The 21,876-nt window shown below is 42.1% G+C and overlaps 2 protein-coding genes across 2 annotated transcripts in view; one reads left to right on the plus strand and one right to left on the minus strand.

The window, feature by feature from the left end:
* Positions 1-10,452, plus strand: nos2b (nitric oxide synthase 2b, inducible). Its single transcript, XM_047035303.1, has 25 exons — positions 1-50; positions 264-363; positions 755-903; positions 1,051-1,213; positions 1,321-1,412; positions 1,784-1,925; positions 2,020-2,159; positions 3,109-3,283; positions 3,398-3,499; positions 3,654-3,848; positions 4,029-4,111; positions 4,496-4,640; positions 4,823-4,927; positions 5,047-5,096; positions 5,204-5,378; positions 5,670-5,802; positions 6,052-6,130; positions 6,334-6,524; positions 6,714-6,883; positions 7,020-7,230; positions 7,346-7,433; positions 7,705-7,826; positions 8,045-8,193; positions 8,419-8,613; positions 8,866-10,452. Exons 1-25 carry the CDS (start codon positions 1-3, stop codon positions 8,908-8,910), a joined length of 3,249 nt encoding a protein of 1,082 aa, XP_046891259.1. The 3' UTR covers positions 8,911-10,452.
* Positions 9,500-21,876, minus strand: part of nlk2 (nemo-like kinase, type 2) — a 22,837-nt gene continuing 10,460 nt past the window's right edge. The window contains exons 3-11 of the mRNA XM_047035305.1: positions 21,060-21,115; positions 17,743-17,849; positions 17,441-17,526; positions 16,732-16,941; positions 15,959-16,060; positions 14,152-14,238; positions 13,734-13,932; positions 12,849-12,942; positions 9,500-12,094 (exon numbers count right to left, since the gene is read on the minus strand). Coding sequence (XP_046891261.1) covers positions 12,040-12,094; positions 12,849-12,942; positions 13,734-13,932; positions 14,152-14,238; positions 15,959-16,060; positions 16,732-16,941; positions 17,441-17,526; positions 17,743-17,849; positions 21,060-21,115 — 996 coding nt within the window. The 3' untranslated portion in view covers positions 9,500-12,039. The remainder of the gene's footprint in view (positions 12,095-12,848; positions 12,943-13,733; positions 13,933-14,151; positions 14,239-15,958; positions 16,061-16,731; positions 16,942-17,440; positions 17,527-17,742; positions 17,850-21,059; positions 21,116-21,876) is intronic.

Genomic DNA, 21,876 nt, shown 5'->3' on the forward strand with positions numbered 1-21,876 from the left:
ATGAAAGTGCTTCAAGATGACAAAACAAAATCTCTGCTGGCAGAGCCAAAGGTAAATACATTGATAGAAACAATTAAAAAAATCCTAGAAAATGGGCTCATACACTTCAGCATGCCATAACTGCCAGGCTCTAATTTTCGGTGTGGTTAGAGCCTGGCAGTTATGGCATGCTTAAGGCATGCTTGTTATGATTTTTTATCGTTATTATCATTATTATTATTATTTTGACAATCTAATTTGATGATCCATATTGTTTTTTGTTTCCTGTTGGAAACGAGAACCAGATGTCCGTTTTCATTAGCCATCAACAACACCCAGAATGGCTCACGCTACCAGGACACGCTGCACAAGCGGGCTGTCAAGGTTTGCTCAGACATGACAATGTTTTAATAGATTGATTGCTGGCAACTCAAGCAGAAATAGATTATTATTGCATTTTCCATCGACAACTTAGAATATTCATTGGCAAATTTTAAGTAGACTTCATTTTCATAAACATGTAGAATTTAATAGATAAGTTAAGTAGTCACTAATATGGTTGACAATGTTAACATGACCAAAAATGCCAAAAGTTTTTCCTTGTGTCATGTAGAATGTGATTTGTTAAAATGTACTCAACCCTATAGAATAAGCATATCTTGATTAGAATATCCTTTCGAATTTTCTGTCACACATGATTTACCACAATTTCACAGTTTTTTATTGTTTTGAGTACAGTTATACTGTTTCATTAAACTTTACATTTTGCTTTCAGAATCAGCCATGCGAATCAATCATTTGTCAGGGTTCATTAATGACTCCCAAAACATTGATTCGGAATCCAAAACTGGCTCCAACTGCTCACAATGAGATACTTCCCCAGGCTATTGACTTAATTAACCAGTACTTCAAGTCCAAAGTAAAGTAAGTATCTAGACACACATATTAAGGCCAAACCAGACTGCATTTTTCCTTGGACTGTTTACTTTTTGCACTTAATGTATGAATTAAGTAATTTTTGAGTTTACCAATCTGTTAGACTTAAAGTTATTTATTAATACCAACCGATAGTCCCAAAACTGAGGACCATCTTGCAAGATTGGAGACTATTGTAATGGAAACTGATGTCACCGGAACATATGAGCTGACATTGGAAGAACTGTCGTTTGCTGCCAGACAAGCATGGAGGAATGCTCCAAGATGCATTGGTAGGATTCAGTGGTCTAATTTACAGGTGAGAAAAAGTGTTGTCTGTCGGTCTTGGGGAGAGATATGTTTATTGGTCTGATGATGCATTTTTGTGTGTGATGAATATATATATATTTTTTAATTGTCTTACAGGTTTTCGATGGCAGAAAGTGCACAACTACTCAGGAAATGTTTGATCTGTTGTGCAATCACTTAACGTATGCCACAAATGGCGGAAACCTAAGGTAAGTTTTAGAAAGTATTTTTTATAACAAGACAGCTCTTATTTTGAGCCGATAGCCTTAAACATGTAGTCTTGATAATCTTAGGGATAAGATGTGTAACAACTCCAGATGGACTGTTCACAAGAGGAGTAGACAGACATGGTTCATTTCCTTACATTGCTTTCTTACAAGGATACATGTTTGGGCATTCTTAGTGGAAAGATTAACATTTCTTAACATTCTTCTGTGAAGATATTTCTTAAATAGGGTAACAAATATAACAATTTATTGGTCTGTCAGGACAAATATGATCCGTAAAGTAAAGCATTCAACAAACCGGTCTGACAGTATGTTTTATACATGACCTGTCTTCCAATATCTCTTATTTTTAGGTCGGCAATTACCATTTTCCGTCAGAGAATGACTGATAGGGGTGATTTCCGGGTGTGGAACAGTCAGCTGCTGAAATATGCAGGGTATCGAATGCCCGATGGAAGTATCCAGGGAGATCCCTCCAGTCTGGAATTTACTCAGGTAATTTTTTGCCTGAGCTGAAATACCACTGGCTTTATTTTATGCAATGGTTTCCATACAATACAAAATAGATGTTCTGCTGTGCCCTTCAAAGATTTGTATCCAGCTTGGATGGAGACCGAAATATGGCCTCTTTGACATGTTGCCTTTGGTATTGCAAGCCAATGGAGAGGATCCAGACTTATTTGAAATTCCACTGGATTGTATTCTAGAAGTTGCCATGGAACACCCACAGTGAGTGACTTTTACCCCTTGGTTCCACATTAGTTGACAATCACGACTTTCTGTTTCCTATCATAGCTTTTGATTGACACTGAAATTGTATAAATGTGAGGCTTGGATCTTAATAGAAAACCGAGTTCTAAAAATGTATGTGGGAAAATCTATACCGTCCGTCCGTCCGTCCGTCATCTGCCGCTTGTCCGGGGATCGGGTCGCGGGGGCAGCGACCTAAGCAGGGAGGCCCAGACTTCCCTCCCCCCGGCCACTTCCGCCAGCTCTTCCTGGGGGACCCCGAGGCGTTCCCAGGCCAGCCGAGAAACATAGTCCCTCCAGCGTGTCCTGGGTCTTCCCCGGGGCCTCTTCCCAGGAAAATCTGGAAAATCTATACACATTTCTTTATTATCAGAGCAAATTTGATGTTCTATTGACATAAAAGAGGGCATTTTGTGGTAGCTAATTAAGTTGGTACAAACAATTGGTCTGTCTGTTTTCAAATAAAGGCAGCTTCCAAATCTGGCACTTCAGACCTCAATGGGAATTCTTGACGCTGTATAAAACCTGTCTGCATTCCACATCCTTAGCATGCCTGTCCAAATAATTCCCCAAATCAAGCCAAGGGGTTTTCTACTTTATTGCACAATAATTGTAATGGCCAGTCACTGGTTTCAATACTAAGTAGGATAAGGTGTTTCAAGTTTCTTGTGAATGAGAAAAGAACAGGATCTCAGACTGTATGTGTACCCCACTGCAGTTAAAAAGGGCAGAAGTAAGGGATGAACTGTCCCTATAACAATTTTCATGAAATAAGCAAGATATCAGTTAAATTGATTCACATTTCGAAACAGTTGTATTTTAGCAGGGAATGCCTAACCCTTTTACTATTGGGTCCAAATTATAGCAAACTGATACTCAACACGAGACTCTTCCTGTATTTAAACTGCTCTTGTTCATTTCCCTTCAGGCATGAATGGTTTAAGGACCTTGGACTGAAGTGGTACGCTCTTCCAGCAGTTTCTAGTATGCTGTTAGAGGTTGGCGGACTGGAGTTTCCAGCGTGTCCCTTCAACGGCTGGTACATGGGCACAGAAATTGGTGTCAGAGACTTTTGTGACTACCAACGCTATAACATTCTTGAGGTAAGGTTCTGCATGATACACCCCTCTGGGATGTGTGTGCACCCCTGTATGGGAACAGCCGCAGTTGTTCAAAAGTGGAATCACAATTGACGACTTTTTGGTTGATTGGTGCAGGAGGTTGGCCGCAAGATGGGCTTACATACTCAAAGGCTGTCCTCGCTGTGGAAGGACCAGGCATTGGTGACCATTAATGTTGCAGTGATACACAGTTTTCAGGTTGGTAACCTGTGATATGACCATGAGTTCCACTAACCCTTAAAGGAATTCCTTATCACCATTTGAGGAGAAAATAATCTGTGGGAAGGTCATGATTGTCAACATTCTTAAATGCACTTCAAGAACATGCAATTTTTTTCCTGACTGGATGCAGAAAAACAAAGTGACCATCATTGACCACCACTCCGCGGCAGAATCCTTTATGAAGCACATGGAGTCGGAGTACCGGCTCCGTGGTGGCTGTCCCGCAGACTGGGTCTGGGTGGTTCCCCCCATGTCAGGCTCCCTCACGCCTGTCTTCCACCAGGAAATGGTCAACTATATCCTCTCTCCATTTTACTACTACCAGGTACTGAGAAACTAGTTTGTGTTAACTACATATACGAACTGTTCTTATACAGTATATTAAAATATCAGCTTCTGCAGAGCTGTGTAAGAACAGTTATGACAAAGTAAATTGATGCTTTTACTAGATATAAAATAATCTAAGTACAAAGTGTATACCTTTACATTATATTTTGGAACCTAGCCTGACCCCTGGATCAGCCATAACTGGAGCGAAAAGAACAAGTTCATGATCAGACAGAAGATCAGCTTCAAAGCCGTGGCCAGGTAAGGTGCCATGGACCAAATTGTGATTTGTATTAACTCTGATGGAATGGCCATGCATTTTGAAGACAAAGGAATCAGGATGAAATAATAAGGATAACTTACTGAAGCTATTCCAATGTAACATGTGAAATGCTCCCACTTGTAGCTCTCAGTAACTCAACGAAAATAGGAACACTTAACGGCTAAAATACTAAATGGATTTGGTTGAATGGCTTGCTTGCCTGAGATCAGACAAATTGAGGAGACCTGAGGGTCTTGAGAGAAAAAGTGTTTGTGATTTGGGCTTCAGCATGATGAGCAGTGGTCATGTGATGTGTGCTGTTGGGTGGTGTGAAATAAGGAAATTACATCAGATAATTTGAATACTGTCATACCATCTCGTAGGGTAGTCCTCTTGTCCTCAATCTTCATGAGGAGATTCCTGGCCAGCAGGGTGAAGTGCACAGTACTGTTTGCCTCCGAAACTGGAAAATCACAGACATTTGCAATGAAACTCCACACCATGCTTAATGGTGCCTTCAACTCCAGAGTAAGAAACCATTTACATAACACCTTAGTGAAATGATCATTTATAGGGGCTAATTACAACTCAAGTTAACAAGAGGCTCATAACAAGACAACATTATATAAATGTTTTTGTACTGAATTTATATAAATAAATGTTTTCTACAACTACTTTTAAAATCAGTACCATGCCTTAATACCTCTCAGATGCTTTGCATGGAAGACTACAACATCAGTGACATAGACACAGAAAGCCTCTTGATTGTGGTAACCAGCACTTTCGGAAATGGAAGCCCTCCTGCAAATGGAGAGGTGTGTATGTGTGTGCGTGGTAGAATCAAAGTAATTTCCTCCATGTCTCTAACAACCCTAACCCTACACTAACCCTAACCCTCTAAAACAAAATAATAAATTATGTTTTAAATCCCTAGAGCTTTAAGGAGAAACTTTTCTCTTTGCTGCATCTTAGCAAAACGTTGAGGTGGGTATCAAAAGTAAAGTTTGCATCCTTTTTGATTTACCATGAAACAACTGAAAGATATGTCTGTCTTTTGATTTTGAAAGTATTTTCTCTCTTTGAACACCCAGATACTGTGTATTTGGGCTTGGCTCCCAGATGTACCCCAAGTTTTGTGCCTTCGCTCACACAGTGGACGACAAGCTGGAAGAGCTGGGCGCTCTGCGGCTAACTCCCACTGGAGAAGGGGATGAGATGAACGGACAGGAGGAAGCCTTCTTGACATGGGCATCTGTGGCTTTCAAGGTTGGTAAACTGCAGAGGGATTCATTTAGAATTATTTTAAAATCCTCTGGGGATGATAATGCATTCGACAAAACCCTTTAGTGTGAATACAGTACACTTGAGTCAAATATCTGGATTTAAATGATATATGGGTAAGTGATTTACTAACTTTCATGATTGGCGTTTGAATAGTAAGTCTGAAAATAGTTATTACACCCTCTTTAGTCCTTATATTACATCTGGCTGCCTGATGAATGTGGAAAAACAGATAAAGCCATTCATTAATTTATCTGTCTGTTGTTATGCATTTAGGTTGCCTGTGAAGAGTTCAACATCCAAATGCAGCTGAGCTTTAAGCTGCCAGGGGCGGATCAGCTTTGTGAGTCATGGGAGCCCATGAAATATCGTGTTTCCCATGAAAACAGCCACTTGGACCGCAGTGCAGGTACCCGCAGCTTCAGGGAGTCCAATCTAGCAATATCCATTCAAATGTCTGAACTGTCTGACCTGAAAAGGTAGACCATGGGATGAAGAGGAAACCACAGGGCGTCTAGAAATGCCTCTATTGTTTTTGCAAAGGGGATGAGGATGTCCTTCTCTGTTCTGTTTTCTAAAAGTTAATGATAATCTATAGAGGTTCAATTACACATTTCGTTTTTTCAAGTTTGAAACAAAGTATTCATCTTTTCTCTAGCACTGGCAGCTGTCCATTCTAAAACATTGCTCCCAATGAAACTGAAAAGAAGACAGGATCTGCAGAGCGCTCATTCAAGGTCTGCATTTGTACCATCGCAACTGTGATTCAATTGTTTTACGGATATCTAACTGTTGATAGTTAAAAGCATGTCCAAAGCTAATCAGAATTAGACATACATTGTTTTTTGGCCCTACTGTAAAACAGTTATTATTATTGAAATAAGATTGGTGACCAAAAACATGATCATGCGGGTAAATGGTTAATCCTCTTTGTTTATAGTCAGTCCACTATTCTAGTTGAGCTAGAGATGGAAACAAGGAATGATTTCTTGAGCTTCTGTCCTGGTGACCACGTTGGTATATTTCCTGGGAATCAACTACAACAAGTGGCAGGCATCCTCAAGTTCATCCCTAATGCTCCCCCGACCAACCAGAGCCTTTGTCTGGAATATTGCAGTGACTCCTATTCTGGTAGAACTTTTCTTTGGTTCCGAAAATATTTGTAAGCATTCAGATACATTTAAGAGGTTGATAATTGTACTATATCAGTACTACTAAAAGTAAAAGTTTTAGAAAAGGGGTGGTCATGAACTGCTTTAGAGGGATTAAGGAGTGAGAAAAGTATGCTGGTAAAATGCAGATTTTTCTATTCTCCTTTAGATAACAAGAGAAACTGGGCCACTGTGGACCGTATCCCAGCATGCCCTTTGTCACAGGCTTTAACATACTTCCTGGATGTGACCACACCCCCCTCTCAGAATCTACTCTACAAACTTTCTCAGATCACGAACCAGGAGGAGCATTGCCAGCGCCTGCTAACTCTGGCAACGGTAATCAAATCAGTATTTGTTCACTCTTCTGTTCCAGATTGCCCTGGACACCTCTGTATTCAGTCATGAGAGGATGCCATTTGAGGACGTCATGTACAAAATGTTGTTTTACAACATTTTTTTGTTTTTTGTTTAGGACGTCAAAGAATATACTACATGGAAGATGTTCAAGTGTCCCACGTTCCTGGAAGTCCTAGAGGAGTTCCCAACCCTGGAGCCATCAGAGGCCTTTCTCTACAGCCAGCTGCCTTTGCTGAAGCCTCGCCTCTATTCTATCAGCTCCTCCCTCGATCTGAATCCCAATGAGATCCATGTCACAGTTGCTGTGGTAAACTACCATACCGAAGGTAGATAGATACCTGGATGGATATGTTTATACATCAATAAAATCTGCCTTTAGCAGAAAGTGAACACATGGTGCATGATAAAATAGCTTCAGCTTCTGTGTCCTCCTTTCCACAGAAGGACAGGGTCCTCTTCACCATGGGGTCTGCAGTACCTGGCTAAACAACATCAATGAAGGAGACCTGGTCCCCTGTTACATCCAAAGGCATGGGACATTTACAGTGACTATCTCTATGGTTACACATATTATGTTAGAACAATAGGATCCAAGTTAGTGGTTTATCCTTTTGAATAATAAACAACATATTAGTGGGGCAGATCAGCATGATAAGTCTGGGTCCATCCCAATGCTGCTGTACCACAATGCTGCCCCCTTGAGGCAAATGCTAGTTGTACTGATTGAATGTTCTCGTCCAACTTGGTTTTGCAACCCCCAAGTCATATGTAGTATTTGTTTTGGTTGTGATTGGATACAGTTCCAGTGGATTTCATCTTCCTGCAGAAGCCAGCACCCCAATCATCTTAGTGGGGAACGGAAGCGGGATCGCCCCCTTCAGGGGGTTCTGGCAACAACGACTGTGTGACATGAAATGTCCAGGTAACTCAGTGTTAAGTGTGCGTATTGCCCATGCTGTAGTGTCCGTGCACCCTTGAGGCAGTTTTAATTCTGATTCTGAAGCAAATGGTACCAATAAATGGTACAATGGGTGAAGAAAAAAAATATATATCTGAATGTATGTTAATGTATAATATATATAGTATTAGAAACACAGTAAGATGTGTGACTATACATGGGCCCTGATCGGTTCATTTTAGGATTCTCCGGCACTCCGATGAACCTGGTGTTTGGTTGCCAGACTTCAGAGACAGACCACCTGTACAAAGAGGAGACACTGGACATGAGAAGACAAGGTGTTCTGAAAAACGTAATATCGGCATACTCGCGTCAGCCAGGACAACCTAAGGTATGAAGCATGACTTTTGACCCTTTCGGTCTTCACTGTTTGGTAACTGTTAAATGACCAAAAAGGTATTATTATTTTTTTCAATTGAGGATAATTAATTTAAGGTAATCAATAACAATAATCAAATTGTAATTAAATTGTACACAGAGCTTTATGCCACTGGTCACTTCTGCTGTCCAGACTACTGCTTCTGGTGTCTAAACATGGCCTCTGATATCTAAATAGGTCTACGTGCAGGATATCCTGAAGGAGAAGATGGCCGAAGAGGTGCTGAGAGTTTTGCACCAGCAGGGGGGGCACCTCTACGTGTGTGGGGGGGTGAACATGGCACATGGCGTGACCCTGGCCGTGCAAGAGATCCTGTGCAAACAGCTTGGCATGACCAACCTTCAGGCTGAGGACTACGTGACCCAACTCAAGGTTGATCTCCTCCCTCAATCTGTACATTATCACACATTTCAAAGCAAACATTAGAATCCTCATTTGCAGTTTGCAGGCAGCTAATCTAAATTTGGGTTGTAAATCTGTCAGTTGCTAATGTAAAAAATTGAAGTATGTTTGATAACAAAATTGTAGGTGACTGTGAGCTATGTAATTACATAGCAATGGCCTTACCCAATTTCATGGTGTCAGAGGTTATAATTCATACTGATTTAAATGTTGCATTTTCAGATCAAAAAGAAATACCATGAAGATATCTATGGAGTCAAGATTTAGAAATGGGATGGTTATGAGCTGCTGAAGATTTCAAGGATTTCACCAATTATCTTGATAGCTGTGGAAAACCTGCTGTGTGTCAGTTTCTCAGAGTTTTTGGTAACTGGGTAAGATCTTGGGTTTCCCTTAAACATTTTGGATTATTAATAGACTACATTTAATTATTAATATTGTTTTTGCGGGGATACCTGGGGATACATTTTGGGGGGGGTTTACTCTTCCATTTATGGTGAACTGCCATCAAACCTTCCTATTTTCCTTCTACATCAATCTTAACTCTTCAAGATATTCTGATTTACTCATGGATTTGACTGCATTGTTTAATGAGTCAAGAAACCACTTTAAATAAAGATCTGAGGACCCTGTCTTAACATTCCATTTATAATGACATGTTGTCCTAAAATATTTTACATTGTCGATTGAGGATTTTACATTTGATGTTCATTTCTCACACGGAAAGCCTTTGAGAACCAAAATTTGAATTTGTCTGTTTGTGCCCAGTCAATAAATGTCAGTAACATTAACAGAATCAGACATGATATAATCACAAATCTATTTGAATCAACTTCAAAAACACACACACTGCACCTTTCTTTAAATGTCACATTTAATGATTTTAACCACTGTACTTCAAATCTACACTTTTTTCCCCCCAACACACATTTGACGAGTCAATCACATCCCTTACATTACCTTGGCTTTCAAAGTCCTCTGAGCGGGACGATGTTTCTATACCGTGTTTTGTATTCAAATGACTTCAGTTTAATACTTTGTATAAATGTCAAATATCTTATAAAAACGTGACTACATAAGTAGTACCTATGCAAGTTCTGTCAAATATAAGGTCAGATTGGTCTCTTTCAAAGCTCAAAGGATTTGTCTAAAGTTTTGATTAAGGACAAATCCAAGATAAGCAACAGTGTGTTTGTACTTCATTCCAACACAAAAATGTATTGAGGAATAGGAAACTACCATCTCCACACAAATATATTACACAGGCAGTGGGGTCATAACCTATCAAATATGTGACTCAAAGTTAACTAACAGTCTGGTACCCCTTGGCTATTGATAGGGTCTATAAGTACAAGGATCTGATATGAATTTATAGAATGATTTGTATTTTAAATGTATGGGGGGAAAACAAGTGCTTTTTCATTTCAATACAAAAGGTTGAAGGGACATTCAAGTTTTTCTAATCTCCACATTAAAATGATAAACTTGTGGAGGTAAACAAACCAGGTCATTGAACTCGAGGTAGAGGCCAATTTTGTGAATCAGTTATATACACATATACACACACAGCAGTGTTTCTCTAAGTGACCATAATAAAGAAAAGGGCTTTTACTTTGATATATCAACAGCTCTGCAGTACACACAAGACACAATTAACATAATTGGTTGTGTTTTTTCGTTTGTTTTGGGAATCATTTTTGTTTTGGATCATTCGGATTTCTACACGTGAAGTGCAGGGGGGAGGCGGGAATAAAAAAAAACTAAAGAAAATATATACATTTATATGCAAGTCTTAAAAATAAAATAAAATTCACAGCCCTAAAAATGTGCAGGCTATACTCCTATACAGCAGTACTGAGTTTTCATTTCTTTGTGTTTTGTAAATTTGTTTAAATCTTTTTTTATTTTTATATATTCATGTATATACATGTGATATTCTGTGGCTCATGAGAAACATGCCATAGAATGTCAAGGAAAAAGAAATAGAAAATAATAATCAAAAATATATTAAATTGTATTCTTCAGTTTTTTTTGTTTATGCCGACATGGTATTCATGTGAGTGGGATGAAAAACAGTGAATGAGAAGACGACCAGTCTTCATTCAACTGTGTTGCCATCTAAAATATCAGAATGATTGGCAATGTGAATCTTCTACACCTCTGTGTCACCAGTGTGTCTCACTCCAGTCTTTCACACAGCACAGCATCATCTTATGCAAGTCACTACTCTAGTTAAACATACTTATATTTGCATGAAATCTTTCATGTACTGTTCACCTCTTGTTGGATTCACACGGGAATAAATTAACATCCTCAACAAGGAATGACCCTTTTATATCATCAAATCTCTTTTTTTTTGGAAATATCTCGTTTCTGCTACAAATGTCTAAAAGCTAGTTTGGCTAGTCTGCATATACAGTGTTCCCATCTGTCCATATTTGGGTAGACTTTGTCACAATGTGGATGGCAATATGGGACTATAGATAAATATCACGGGAACATGGGACAGAGGATTTGCAGAGAATGACTGTCCCGTAGAATACAAGACCATTGCAATCGGTCTCTCAAGAGTTTTCACACCTAAAACAAGCGTTGCAAGCTGTCAAGCATCTACCCATCCTGCTTGCTCTGGTCTGCATCCCATCTCTGTGCTTCAAACCACAACCACATCCTCCCTGACAAGTCTTTAAAGTCTCTCTGCTACTTCCGTCCATCACCACTACCCCCTCCCGACCCAACTAACAAAAGAGCACAGAACAGCAAAAATAATCAGCAGGAATAATAATTGAACAAAGTAAACAAAATCACCACTGTCTAAACTATTCCAACAGTACAACACAAATAAATTAAAAGATTATGTCAATTAAACGCTATGGTTGGTGTGGGTGTGTGTGGGGGAGGGGGTCTCTGGCTAGGACAGGGTCATGATACCCTCTTTTTCCCTTCATAAATAAGTGATGAACTATGAATGTATGGAAATGTACATGAGCCGTGTGTTGCATTCTGGGGTGGGAGGCAGATCATGTGGTCTCTTTGTAGCCTGCAACACAAATCCACGAATGGAGCCCTACACCAGCCTGTTGAGCTGCATGTACATGTTTGTGTGCGTGCGTCCTTCTCACACTTTGCATCTAAACATCAGTGCGATCAAGCAAACTTGCATACACACATGCCTTCTTGCGACCCCCTTCCAACCCAGCTAGCAGTGGTTGATTCTTCTCTGAAACTTCATTAGTTAGTATTACAGTACACACACAGTGGACTTTACCAGTCCTAGACTCCAGTGAAATGCTACGCAAGTTTGGTGGGGACATTTTTTGTTCCCATTAGTCCAGTGTGTGCAGGAGGGGGGGAAGGGGGGCAAGAGGGTTTGGGCGAGAGTGGCCATGGCAGCAGCTATTCCCACACCAAGGGGGACGGGGGCATCTCTGAGGGCTGTGCCACCGTGGAACTGGAAGAGAGGTGAGAAGAAAAAACACAGAGCGATGGACAAGGTTACTTCACTGCACCAGTTTACTGCAGAAGCCTAATTAACTAATGCACACAGACTACACCCGAGTAACTCTAAAAGGTACGAGGATGGAAAGACAGAGGGTGACTTTTGTAATAATTAAAGTAAAATTAAAAAACAGGTTCATTTTAGAGGATAACGACACCTTTATACAGACGCTTCATTGATGGGCCACTGTAGCGCAATGTTTTTGGAGATTGAGAAACTGTGAGCGAACCAAAAAGATGCTAGCTCCGCAACTACAACGCAGAGGCAGCGTCGCATCAGCATTTATTCAGTGGAAATTAAAACCCTCTATATAGTGCTGTCAATTTCAGAGTTGTAAACTAGTCATGTGTGACATTTGATTTATTTAGAATGAGAGGAAGGATCTTTCTATATCCACAACTCGACAGTATACTTCCCCTATTTTCTGATGGCTTTTAATTAAGTCTCACTGGCACTAAATGTCTGAAGCGCATCTAATGACATAGTAAATGAGCCTCCACATCATATCAAAGCACACGCTGCATGACCTTCCAAAACCCATACTGATTCAATTCCCTGTCAGATTTATCAGTTTATGTGATAAAGACCTATTTACTTCAAGGTTCTGGCTATTCATGTAATTTCAGGCACCTTCCTGGTGGAGCTGCACCAATCAGCGAATGGGATAACGATGAGCTTGGTGGTAGAGTAACACAAGGGCCTTTACCTGATAAAGCTTTTGAAAGCTGCTGATTGCGGGTTGATGCAGAGTGGTACTCGATTTCCTTTCTGCTGTTCCAGGATGAACTGGTGAATGATCTCTGTTTAAAAAAAACACACACAAAAAATCAACAAAGGTTTTTTGTTCCAAATGGAGGAAATGCCCATCACCTGACATGCCATTGTGGGGGAAGGGGGGTGGGGGTGTCATAGTGTTCCTGCCCGCTCCCTCCCCACCCATGTCGGTGGTGCCTCCACCTGTAAAAACCTTGGAGTTCACCACCAGTGTCGCTAATCTCTCGGTTAAAGAAAGGAGCATGTGATAGAAGAGAGGGGGAGGTAGAAAGCCATATTTATTTCAGGCCTACCCCCTGGTGTAAGCCTGTTCTTAGCTGGCGACCTCTCTAATACTTAGTGACAGAAGTGACCCCCAGTGATAGGCCTACCAGCAGACAGATGGGGGGGGGGGACCGAGCGAGGGACAGAAGGAGAAAAAACTATCAAGCATGTGATTGGCACGTGATCCCTGAGACTGATATAATTCAATTAGAACAGGTTTCATCTTTGTGCGGTGGGGTCCAGCAGGGAATCCTCACACATCATGCACTTCATTCTGTCATCAGTCAAGAGATATACAAAAGAGCCTCTGGCTGGCTTCAGCAAATTAAAAGCTTTCTGCCAGCAGAATCAAGAACAAACAAGCATGTTGGTCTAAGGACTTACTGTATTCTAAGAATCCCAGATTCCAAAATCCGTTATCACATCTGGGACACTCATTCCTGGATGGTTAAAACTGGCGTCAGCTGGCATCAGCTGACAAGCCTTAGGGTCCATATTGGTCAAATGAACAATTAACATCCTGTTCTGTGGGTCAGATGACTGTGGGCCTCACCTTTGACCTGTCGCACAGATGTCAGGTTCTTTTCGAAGCCGTCGTCGAACTTGGGGTTGGTGACGGGCTCAAAGTCACTTGTATAGACGCGGCCAGAGGAGGTGGTGTAGCAGCACTTGCACATGCACGTGTGGTAGCGTAGCCGGCCCTCGTCCAGGTAAGGGTGGGCAAGGGCATCCTTCGCCGAGATTCGCTTCGACTGGTAACCCCAAAAGACAGAGTACATGACTTCAGTTTTACAGTACATATCCACATGGACCCCACACCTAATTGTCTGTTTTCTATTCAAATGCCTTCCATTCAAATACCTTATAGACTCTTGAGTCAGGCAAAACAATTACAATCTAAAACCTTGATGTCAGAGTAGTTGGAATATAAATAAATCAAGACGACTGATTCACAGACGTCATTTGCCCACCGGATCGAAGACCAGCATCCTGCAGAGAAGATGGACCGCTTCATGGGTGGCCTGGCTGGAGAGGGTGTAGAGTACAGGAAGAGATGGCTGTGGAAGAGAAACACCAGCAGGGTCAGGAGGGGCAGGAAACCATCTTCCTTATCATATTACACATATCAAACCTTGTGATGTTTAAACTATTTATTTTTTAGCCTTTCTAAAGAGTTTTACTTCCAAAACAACCATCATCCCACTGCGTGACACTGAACACAAGTAGCTTGGATTTATGCTCAGTTAATAAAGAGCAGCAATGCCAAGACAATCAGACAGTTATTTTTAACTCCGTAATTATCCTCACTGTCTGTGCTCTCCGACCCCATCTCTCACTCTCTCCAAAAAAACACACACATTTGATTGAAAATGTAAGCATTAGCAATCATTTGTTTTCCTTGACTTTGTTTTTGCAGCTAAAATGGAGGCCAGAGGTATAAATTCAGTTGAAGCTTTGTCACCTAGAGCTCGGAGATGGGGGGAAATCCTACCATAAAATGTTGAACCTATAGTACAGGTAGTGTTTTGCGTAGCCACAAACATTATTTGCGGAAAAACGACTAACTCTAACTAAGGATAATGAGTCATTGCTTTGTGTGTTTAACGTGTTACCTCTCCATGTTGCTATGTGAGCGGGTGTATGGATGTGGGAGCCAAGAGTGTGTGTGTTGGGGCCCCTTCTGAATAGGGAGCGTGGTAGCGCATGGACGCATTAGTGGGCATTAGCTTGGGATTAACAGTGGATGGCGTTCTAGTCAGGGAGTGGTGATGGGGGGAGCCGGGGAGGACACATGATCCAGACAGCCAAATGAAACAAATGATGACTCAGACAAGAGACACTGATGACATAATCGGCACGCTGTTTCAGACATCCCCTGGGCATTGCTCTGAGGCATGCTGCGCGGCGAAACATAAAATAAACGAGGCTTGGCTCAAAAAACAGCCAGTCACTGGAGAGAGTTGGAGCTTGACAGGAGACTGAATATTCTCTTCATTGGGAAAGCGTAAAAATTGAGCCAAGTTGTCTCAACATCAGCTATCAAAAAAGATACAGTGAGAGAGAGAGAAAGACAGAGAAAAAAGGCAATAGAACAGAGAGTAACAATTGAAGAGCAAAAAAAGAGAGCCAGACAGAGAGACTTACAGAAGAGAGGGAGAGAAATAAATAAAGACGGTATAAAAGTAAAGAAGAGAAAATCCGACTAGGCTGGGGGACATGCTTTATGAGTCCAGAGTGAGAAAAGGTGGTTTTGTAGTCTGTGCTTCAGTATAACACAGGGAGTTAGAGCCTTTATGAGCAGCGGGATCTGTTCCACACAAAGCACAGGAGGACAGCAATTAGCAAGGCATGGTTTCCGATGCCGCAAAGCCACTCAGTACCCTATAATTCATTAAACATGCTTCTAAGGCAGACATATTTGCCTCTAGGGTTCAGCTTAACCACATACATCAAGCTTCCGTGTAAGCAGGATGTGTTCTTGGCCCGTGTGTGCAGGTTGTTAAGCCATATAGGCACTGCAGTCAGCGCCTTGCCACACTGCATCATCAGACATCTACATTTGCTTGGATCTCAGTCCCCACATGGTTGCTATTGTTGTCGTTGAAACAGACAAGGACAGAACTTTCTTTGTTGTTGAACACCATCGCCATTTTTCAAACCTGTAGAGTGGGCGGGTGTTGCTGTGCCAAACCGTGACGGACAACTTGTGTGTGTTCTATTCTTTTGTGTGGTTGTTTTTTTCTAGACCATGGTGAACGGGGTCAGCAGGTCACTCACTTGTTTGTGGGGTCCTCTCAGGACGTGGGCTCTGGCCCCCTCACATGCCGTCCTCATGGCCTCAAGGGAAGGGGTTCCTAACAGGTCTGTGATCAGATCCAGCTAGAACACAAACATTTGTGTCAACATTTAGTCCCATCCAACATACCAATACTCCCACTAAAAAGCATAACAGATTACACAGTGACACACAATTTAGTCCTACACACTTTATACATAAACTCAACACATATAATGCTCACAGGCAGATAGACACCAAAGGGTCTATCTATTCTACACCGACCGAAGGGCCATTTTTGGGGGGGGGGGGGGTAATGCATGACAAAAAATATCCAGACTATTTCTAATCTATCGCATGACAATATATGGTATAATTCAGGCCAATTCCGTTTAGGCGTTTTTTCTCATTGACTCATTAACTAATTCTGTTTGAGAAGAAGGGCAATGAGGGTCTGTGTTCACAGCCTGTTTAATGCTTTGGTCAGAAACATCAGGCTTCATTGGTCATCAACCTCATTATGAATGTTTTCTAATTAGTGTCTTGTTGAACCAACTGTCCACAGAAAAACAATGACAGGGTTTAGGGAGGGGCATGAACACCACAGCATGCTCTCATTCAAGGGAGGATGCAAATATTTGCATGCATTTGCACAGAAAGTGCAAAGTGCACAAACAAAACTTAATGCCTTTTCTCAGAGCCCTTCCTTCAAGAAACAAGCTACAAGATGAAGAACCATTTAAGATGGAGGGGTGACGTGCATTGAGTTAGTTACCTGCTGGATGGGACTCTGGGCTTGGAAGAGGATGCGACGGCCCAGAAGCTCAGCGAAGATGCAGCCCACGGACCAGATGTCGATGGCGTTGGAGTAGTGGCGGCTACCCATGAGGATCTCTGGGGCACGGTAGTACTGCGTCACCACTTCCTGAGTCATGTGACGTGATTCGTCCAACTCCTCCACTCGTGCCAGGCCAAAGTCACAGATCTGACAGGGGAGGAGGAGGAGGGCGAGGAGGAGGACCAGGGGCACAAGGTCAAGTAACTTGATTAATGTCAAGACAGGCAAATTATCTTTTTTCATATTCTCTAACCTCCTATTTTTATTCCATCCATCCATCTGCCAGTCACTGTCATTTCCTGTCCCTTACTCTCTCTGACTCTTTCACACACACAAACATACAGTAAATGTGTGGGCGACCACACATGCACAGACAAATGCATAAAGAGTCTATTAAGACTGCCAAGCTGAAAATAGCCCCAAATGCGTGGGGGGAATTTTCCCCTTTGGGAAATAAGAATTAGAACCTACATTTGTAAATGTCTCATTAACACGTTCACCAAAGCCAGGGAGCAGAACAGGCAGCATCAGTCAACTTCCATTTTGTACCCAGGGCATAAAACCACATCAGTTAAAATCAATCATAAGTTGATTTCGTGAAAATCTTAATGCTATTTATAGTAGGCATTTAAGACTTAACGCTCACCTTAAGTACACAGTTGCTGTTGACCAGGAGGTTGCCAGGTTTGATATCTCGATGTAGAATCCCAGCTGAATGCAGGTACTTCAGTCCTTAAAATAAAACACATGTCAATTTTACAATACAGTATTAGAAGTACATCGGATATACATACCATACAGTGTCAATACATTTAGCTCACGCAACACCACTGTAAAAAACGGTCCACTCCCCTCCTGTTTAGTAACTGTTATGTGAATATTCAATTCACAGCCTAAAGTTCAAACAGTGTTTGTTTGCTTTGTGTGTTTGGGCAGCACAAACTGTACCTCTGAGGATCTGGTATAGAAAGACTTTGACGTGGTCAGAGCTAAGGGGCTGGGGAGACACGATGATCTTGTGAAGGTCGCTCTGCATCAGCTCTGTCACCACGTAGCTTGATGGGGGGGGGGGGGGGGTCAAGGGAAATTACACCAGAAGAAAACATGGCACAAATAAAACACCTCTTTGAGAAGAAAGACAGAATGGTGGGGGGTTACGTTTTGTTTCGCAGATAGTGTGAAATCTCAAAAAGGAGACTGAGAGGAACCAACAGCAGTAGCAGCATTCAAAACGTGTGATAACACGTGTACAAGCTACATGGTACGTGCATTGTACTCTGCCGCAAAATACCTTTATGCAAGTGCAAAAACAAGTCAGACTCCTTTCAATCGAGACAATGTGAATGTGTCAATGCAACAGGGGCCGACATTAAAAGGAATGAAAATTGATTTGAGCGACCCTTTAAAGAAAACACACTTCCAAGTGGGCGATGTTTTGATTTTTACCATGCCAACCACCACAGCAAAGAGACAGGAAATAACACAACCATACATAGAACACAAAGTAGAACACTTTCCCACACAGACTCAACTGCATACAAATACAGCATTCAATAACAACCATACACTGCAGCAGGCGTTCAAATGTGCTCCTGAGCCTCGTCCAGGCCCATTTTGGTTTCTTATCTTTGTCTGGCGACAGCAAATGAGATAGTGGCCAGTCGATGTTGTGTGAGAGTCTCACTCCACAGGGAGTTTGGAAATCGGTCGCTGGCCTCATTAGAGCCTGACAAACACAGAGGCCCCTCCTTGGGCACTCTGGCACCCTGGGACACTGAAGTTTGGTTCTGTCATGCCTGTTTGCGCACATATGCACACACACACATTTCGATTGCAAATACCATTCCATAACTGTGCCTCTAATCATTTGCTTTGCAGTATGTAAGTTTGGAGATTCTAAATCACTGACAGTGTCGTTCACAAGTCAACATCAGTGAAGACAGATCAGACACATTAAGTCTCACCTCCCACACCATCATTTCCTGTCAGTCTAGCACGACCAATAGCCGTACAGCCAGAACCCTAACCCTGTATAAGCGGCATGTGGCTTTCAATCAATGCCTTGCTGGCAGGTAATGATTGCACTCTGCCATGTTTGGAGGCTATAAATGGCCAGTCTGTGGTGTCAGTCATACTTGGAACAATGAGCTTAAACGGGGATGTGCGTAGGGAACTGATCTAGGATAATACAAAATCAGTGCCAAGATATTGCATAGAAGCTTTTAGCCAATAGGGTGAGAGCAATGAGTAATGACACCACCGACCCTCAAAAGAAAATCTCAAACCTGTCATATAGATTAGGGATAACCCCTATTGACCCACATTTTTAAATCATTAAAGTATTGCTTTAAAATAAACTACTTTGTGGAATTGGTTCTGAGACGGAGTGATTACTGTGAGTCTTTGGTAGAGCTTCCTTGTCAAGTCTCCATGCATGAAGAGGCTCAAACTATCAAGACCCTTCTCACTTCCTCATTCACTATCAACCCTACACACCCAGCAGTATTTCTCAGTGCAATAGGGGTGAAACATGTAATAAGAAGGCAGGAAAGCACAGATACCCTGCAGGTTTCTGGATGCCTACTTGTGTCTGTGGCACTCTGCTGGCTCACAGGAGTGAGATGTTGGGCCTGTCACAGGGCTCTGGGCTAGCTGGGAGACTCTTAGAGGGAATCAGCAGTGCTTCCATTCTCCTAGCTGACAACACTCTGCTTATACAATGTAGTTCCAAACACCCTTACTCACTTTACTGTGTTTAACGTGGCGGCAAGATATACTACACTTGTTCATAATTGACTACAGGCTGACAGTTCAATATGCCACCCTTCCCTTGCATCCAAAAGCATTGTTTGGTCATGCATACCGTACTTGCTACTACAGTTGCTGCTATTTGTTGCCATAAGCAAAAAGCTCAAATAAATTGTATGTCTTTATCAAGGATCATATTCCATGCAAATTAACTTGCTTATACAGAAGCAGAGTTACACAATTAAAAACTGAACAAACAAGTAATCTAAAATTAGCATCCTTAAAAACAAGTCAAATGAAAAATTCCTACGCTAAGGAAACAAGAGATTTATTTTTCTCTTTTGTTTGCTGTAAAGTAAATCTCTACAGAACATGCCAAGACATGAATCTTAAAATATAAAAACAATACTGATACCAAAAGGGCTTGACGAGAGGCTGCAAAAAGACCAAGAGGCAATTTCAGAATGGTTACATGTGTGTGATTAGTATGATTTAATTAAATGCTAGATTAGAAAGAAAGCCCAAAAAGCCTTGATGCTCCATTCTTCCACTTCTAATGCACCTAAAGAAAATTATGACAATTCCAAATGAACAAAAATGGGAAATAGCTTTTTATAAATTAACGTTTTTCCTAAAAAACTGGAGCACTCAGGCCGTATACTGGTTTATTCTGCCTTTAGTGAAACACACTTGTGGTCTACAGCTAATCATGACATGAAGACACCAAAAGAAACAATTAGCAGGACAACCTCCAGAGTGGCTTACGGATGAGGGACTTTGCGACAAATGAATGCAAACATCATAATGCATTCTACAGTAACCACAAAAACCACCCACGTCACAATCGACGGGGTAAGAGAGACAGACTGAGAGTTGTTCTGATTGTGATAGGGGTAGGTGCCCGAGTTAGCAAGCCAGTATCTTGGTCTGGGATCTACTGCTGGGGCTCAGACAGCCTCAAACTCCGTACGGGTTCCAAGCCTGTTGGAACCCGTAACAATGACCAAATTCAAATCTCCATTGCAACAACACAACCAGGTCAAACTTAATCCATGGGGAGGCCGGTCTATCCACTCTAATCTGTAGAGCCATGCAGACAGATAAACTGATATCAAGCAGAAGGATACAATGGGGTGAACATGCAAGGGCACCTATGAATTTCAATGGCAGTGGAACACCCACAGACTTAAGGCCCACTGTGTACTGTGAAAGTACCTCATGAACTCCAAGGGACAGAAGGAAGGATTAGGATGGCACACGGAGTGCTCTGATTTAAACAGAATTACCTAATTTAAAAAGAATGACGTGGTGTTTGTTCCTTTGTCCTGTCCTTTTGTGTAAACAGTGACGTACGTCAACCGTTGTAAATTTGGGCTCCCATGAACAAAAACAAACAAAAACCTCACCTATAACTACTACATGATAACTCCAGCAAAGACAGGAAGACATTGCTCAAAACGACAGGCATTGGGCTGGTTTTATACCACCAGCTGGGTAAAGGCAGCAATGAAGGATACATCTCCTCAAAGTAGTCGATGTGGGGAGGCTGAAGGATGTCCAGAGCAGAGAGTACCTGGGGAGAGAAGAAACAACCACAGTTTGAGTTTTCTTCAGATCCCATTTTCTTCATCCCCTTTTCCCCCTGTATGTACACAAATCCTATGGTCTGGTGACATGGCATGTTAACCACTTTGTTATGGGGCAACACAGAGTAATCAGAGAATACTTTGTGGAAGGAAATAAAATGCATTGTGGGACACTCAAACTAGTGCCCTGAGCTAGGAAAGGCAACCAGAAAGCTTCTGGGAGCAGAGAAAGGGTGGGGTGAGGACAGGAGGTCTGAGGGAAGGGAGGTCTGAGGACAGGGTGTCTGAGGACAGGAGGTCTGAGGACAGGAGGTCCGAGGACAGGAGGTCCGAGGACAGGGGGTCTGAGGGAAGGGACGTCTGAGGACAGGAGGTCTGAGGACAGGGGGTCTGAGGACAGGAGGTCTGAGGACAGGAGGTCCGAGGACAGGGGGTCTGAGGGAAGGGACGTCTGAGGACAGGAGGTCTGAGGACAGGGGGTCTGAGGACAGGAGGTCTGAGGACAGGAGGTCTGAGGACAGGAGGTCTAAGGACAGGGGTTCTGAGGACAGGGGGTCTGACGACAGGAGGTCTGAGGACAGGAGGTCTGAGGACAGGAGGTCTGAGGACAGGAGGTCTGAGGACAGGAAGTCTGAGGACAGGAGGTCTGAGGGAAGGGAGGCAGGTCTGACAGAGCTGTGAGGAATGCTGCTGTACATGTTTGGGGAAACTTCAAAGGGATTTCTTTGAGATTTAGAGTGGTAGGGCC

Source organism: Hypomesus transpacificus, chromosome 15 (assembly GCF_021917145.1).
Source record: "Hypomesus transpacificus isolate Combined female chromosome 15, fHypTra1, whole genome shotgun sequence".
NCBI lineage: Eukaryota > Metazoa > Chordata > Actinopteri > Osmeriformes > Osmeridae > Hypomesus > Hypomesus transpacificus.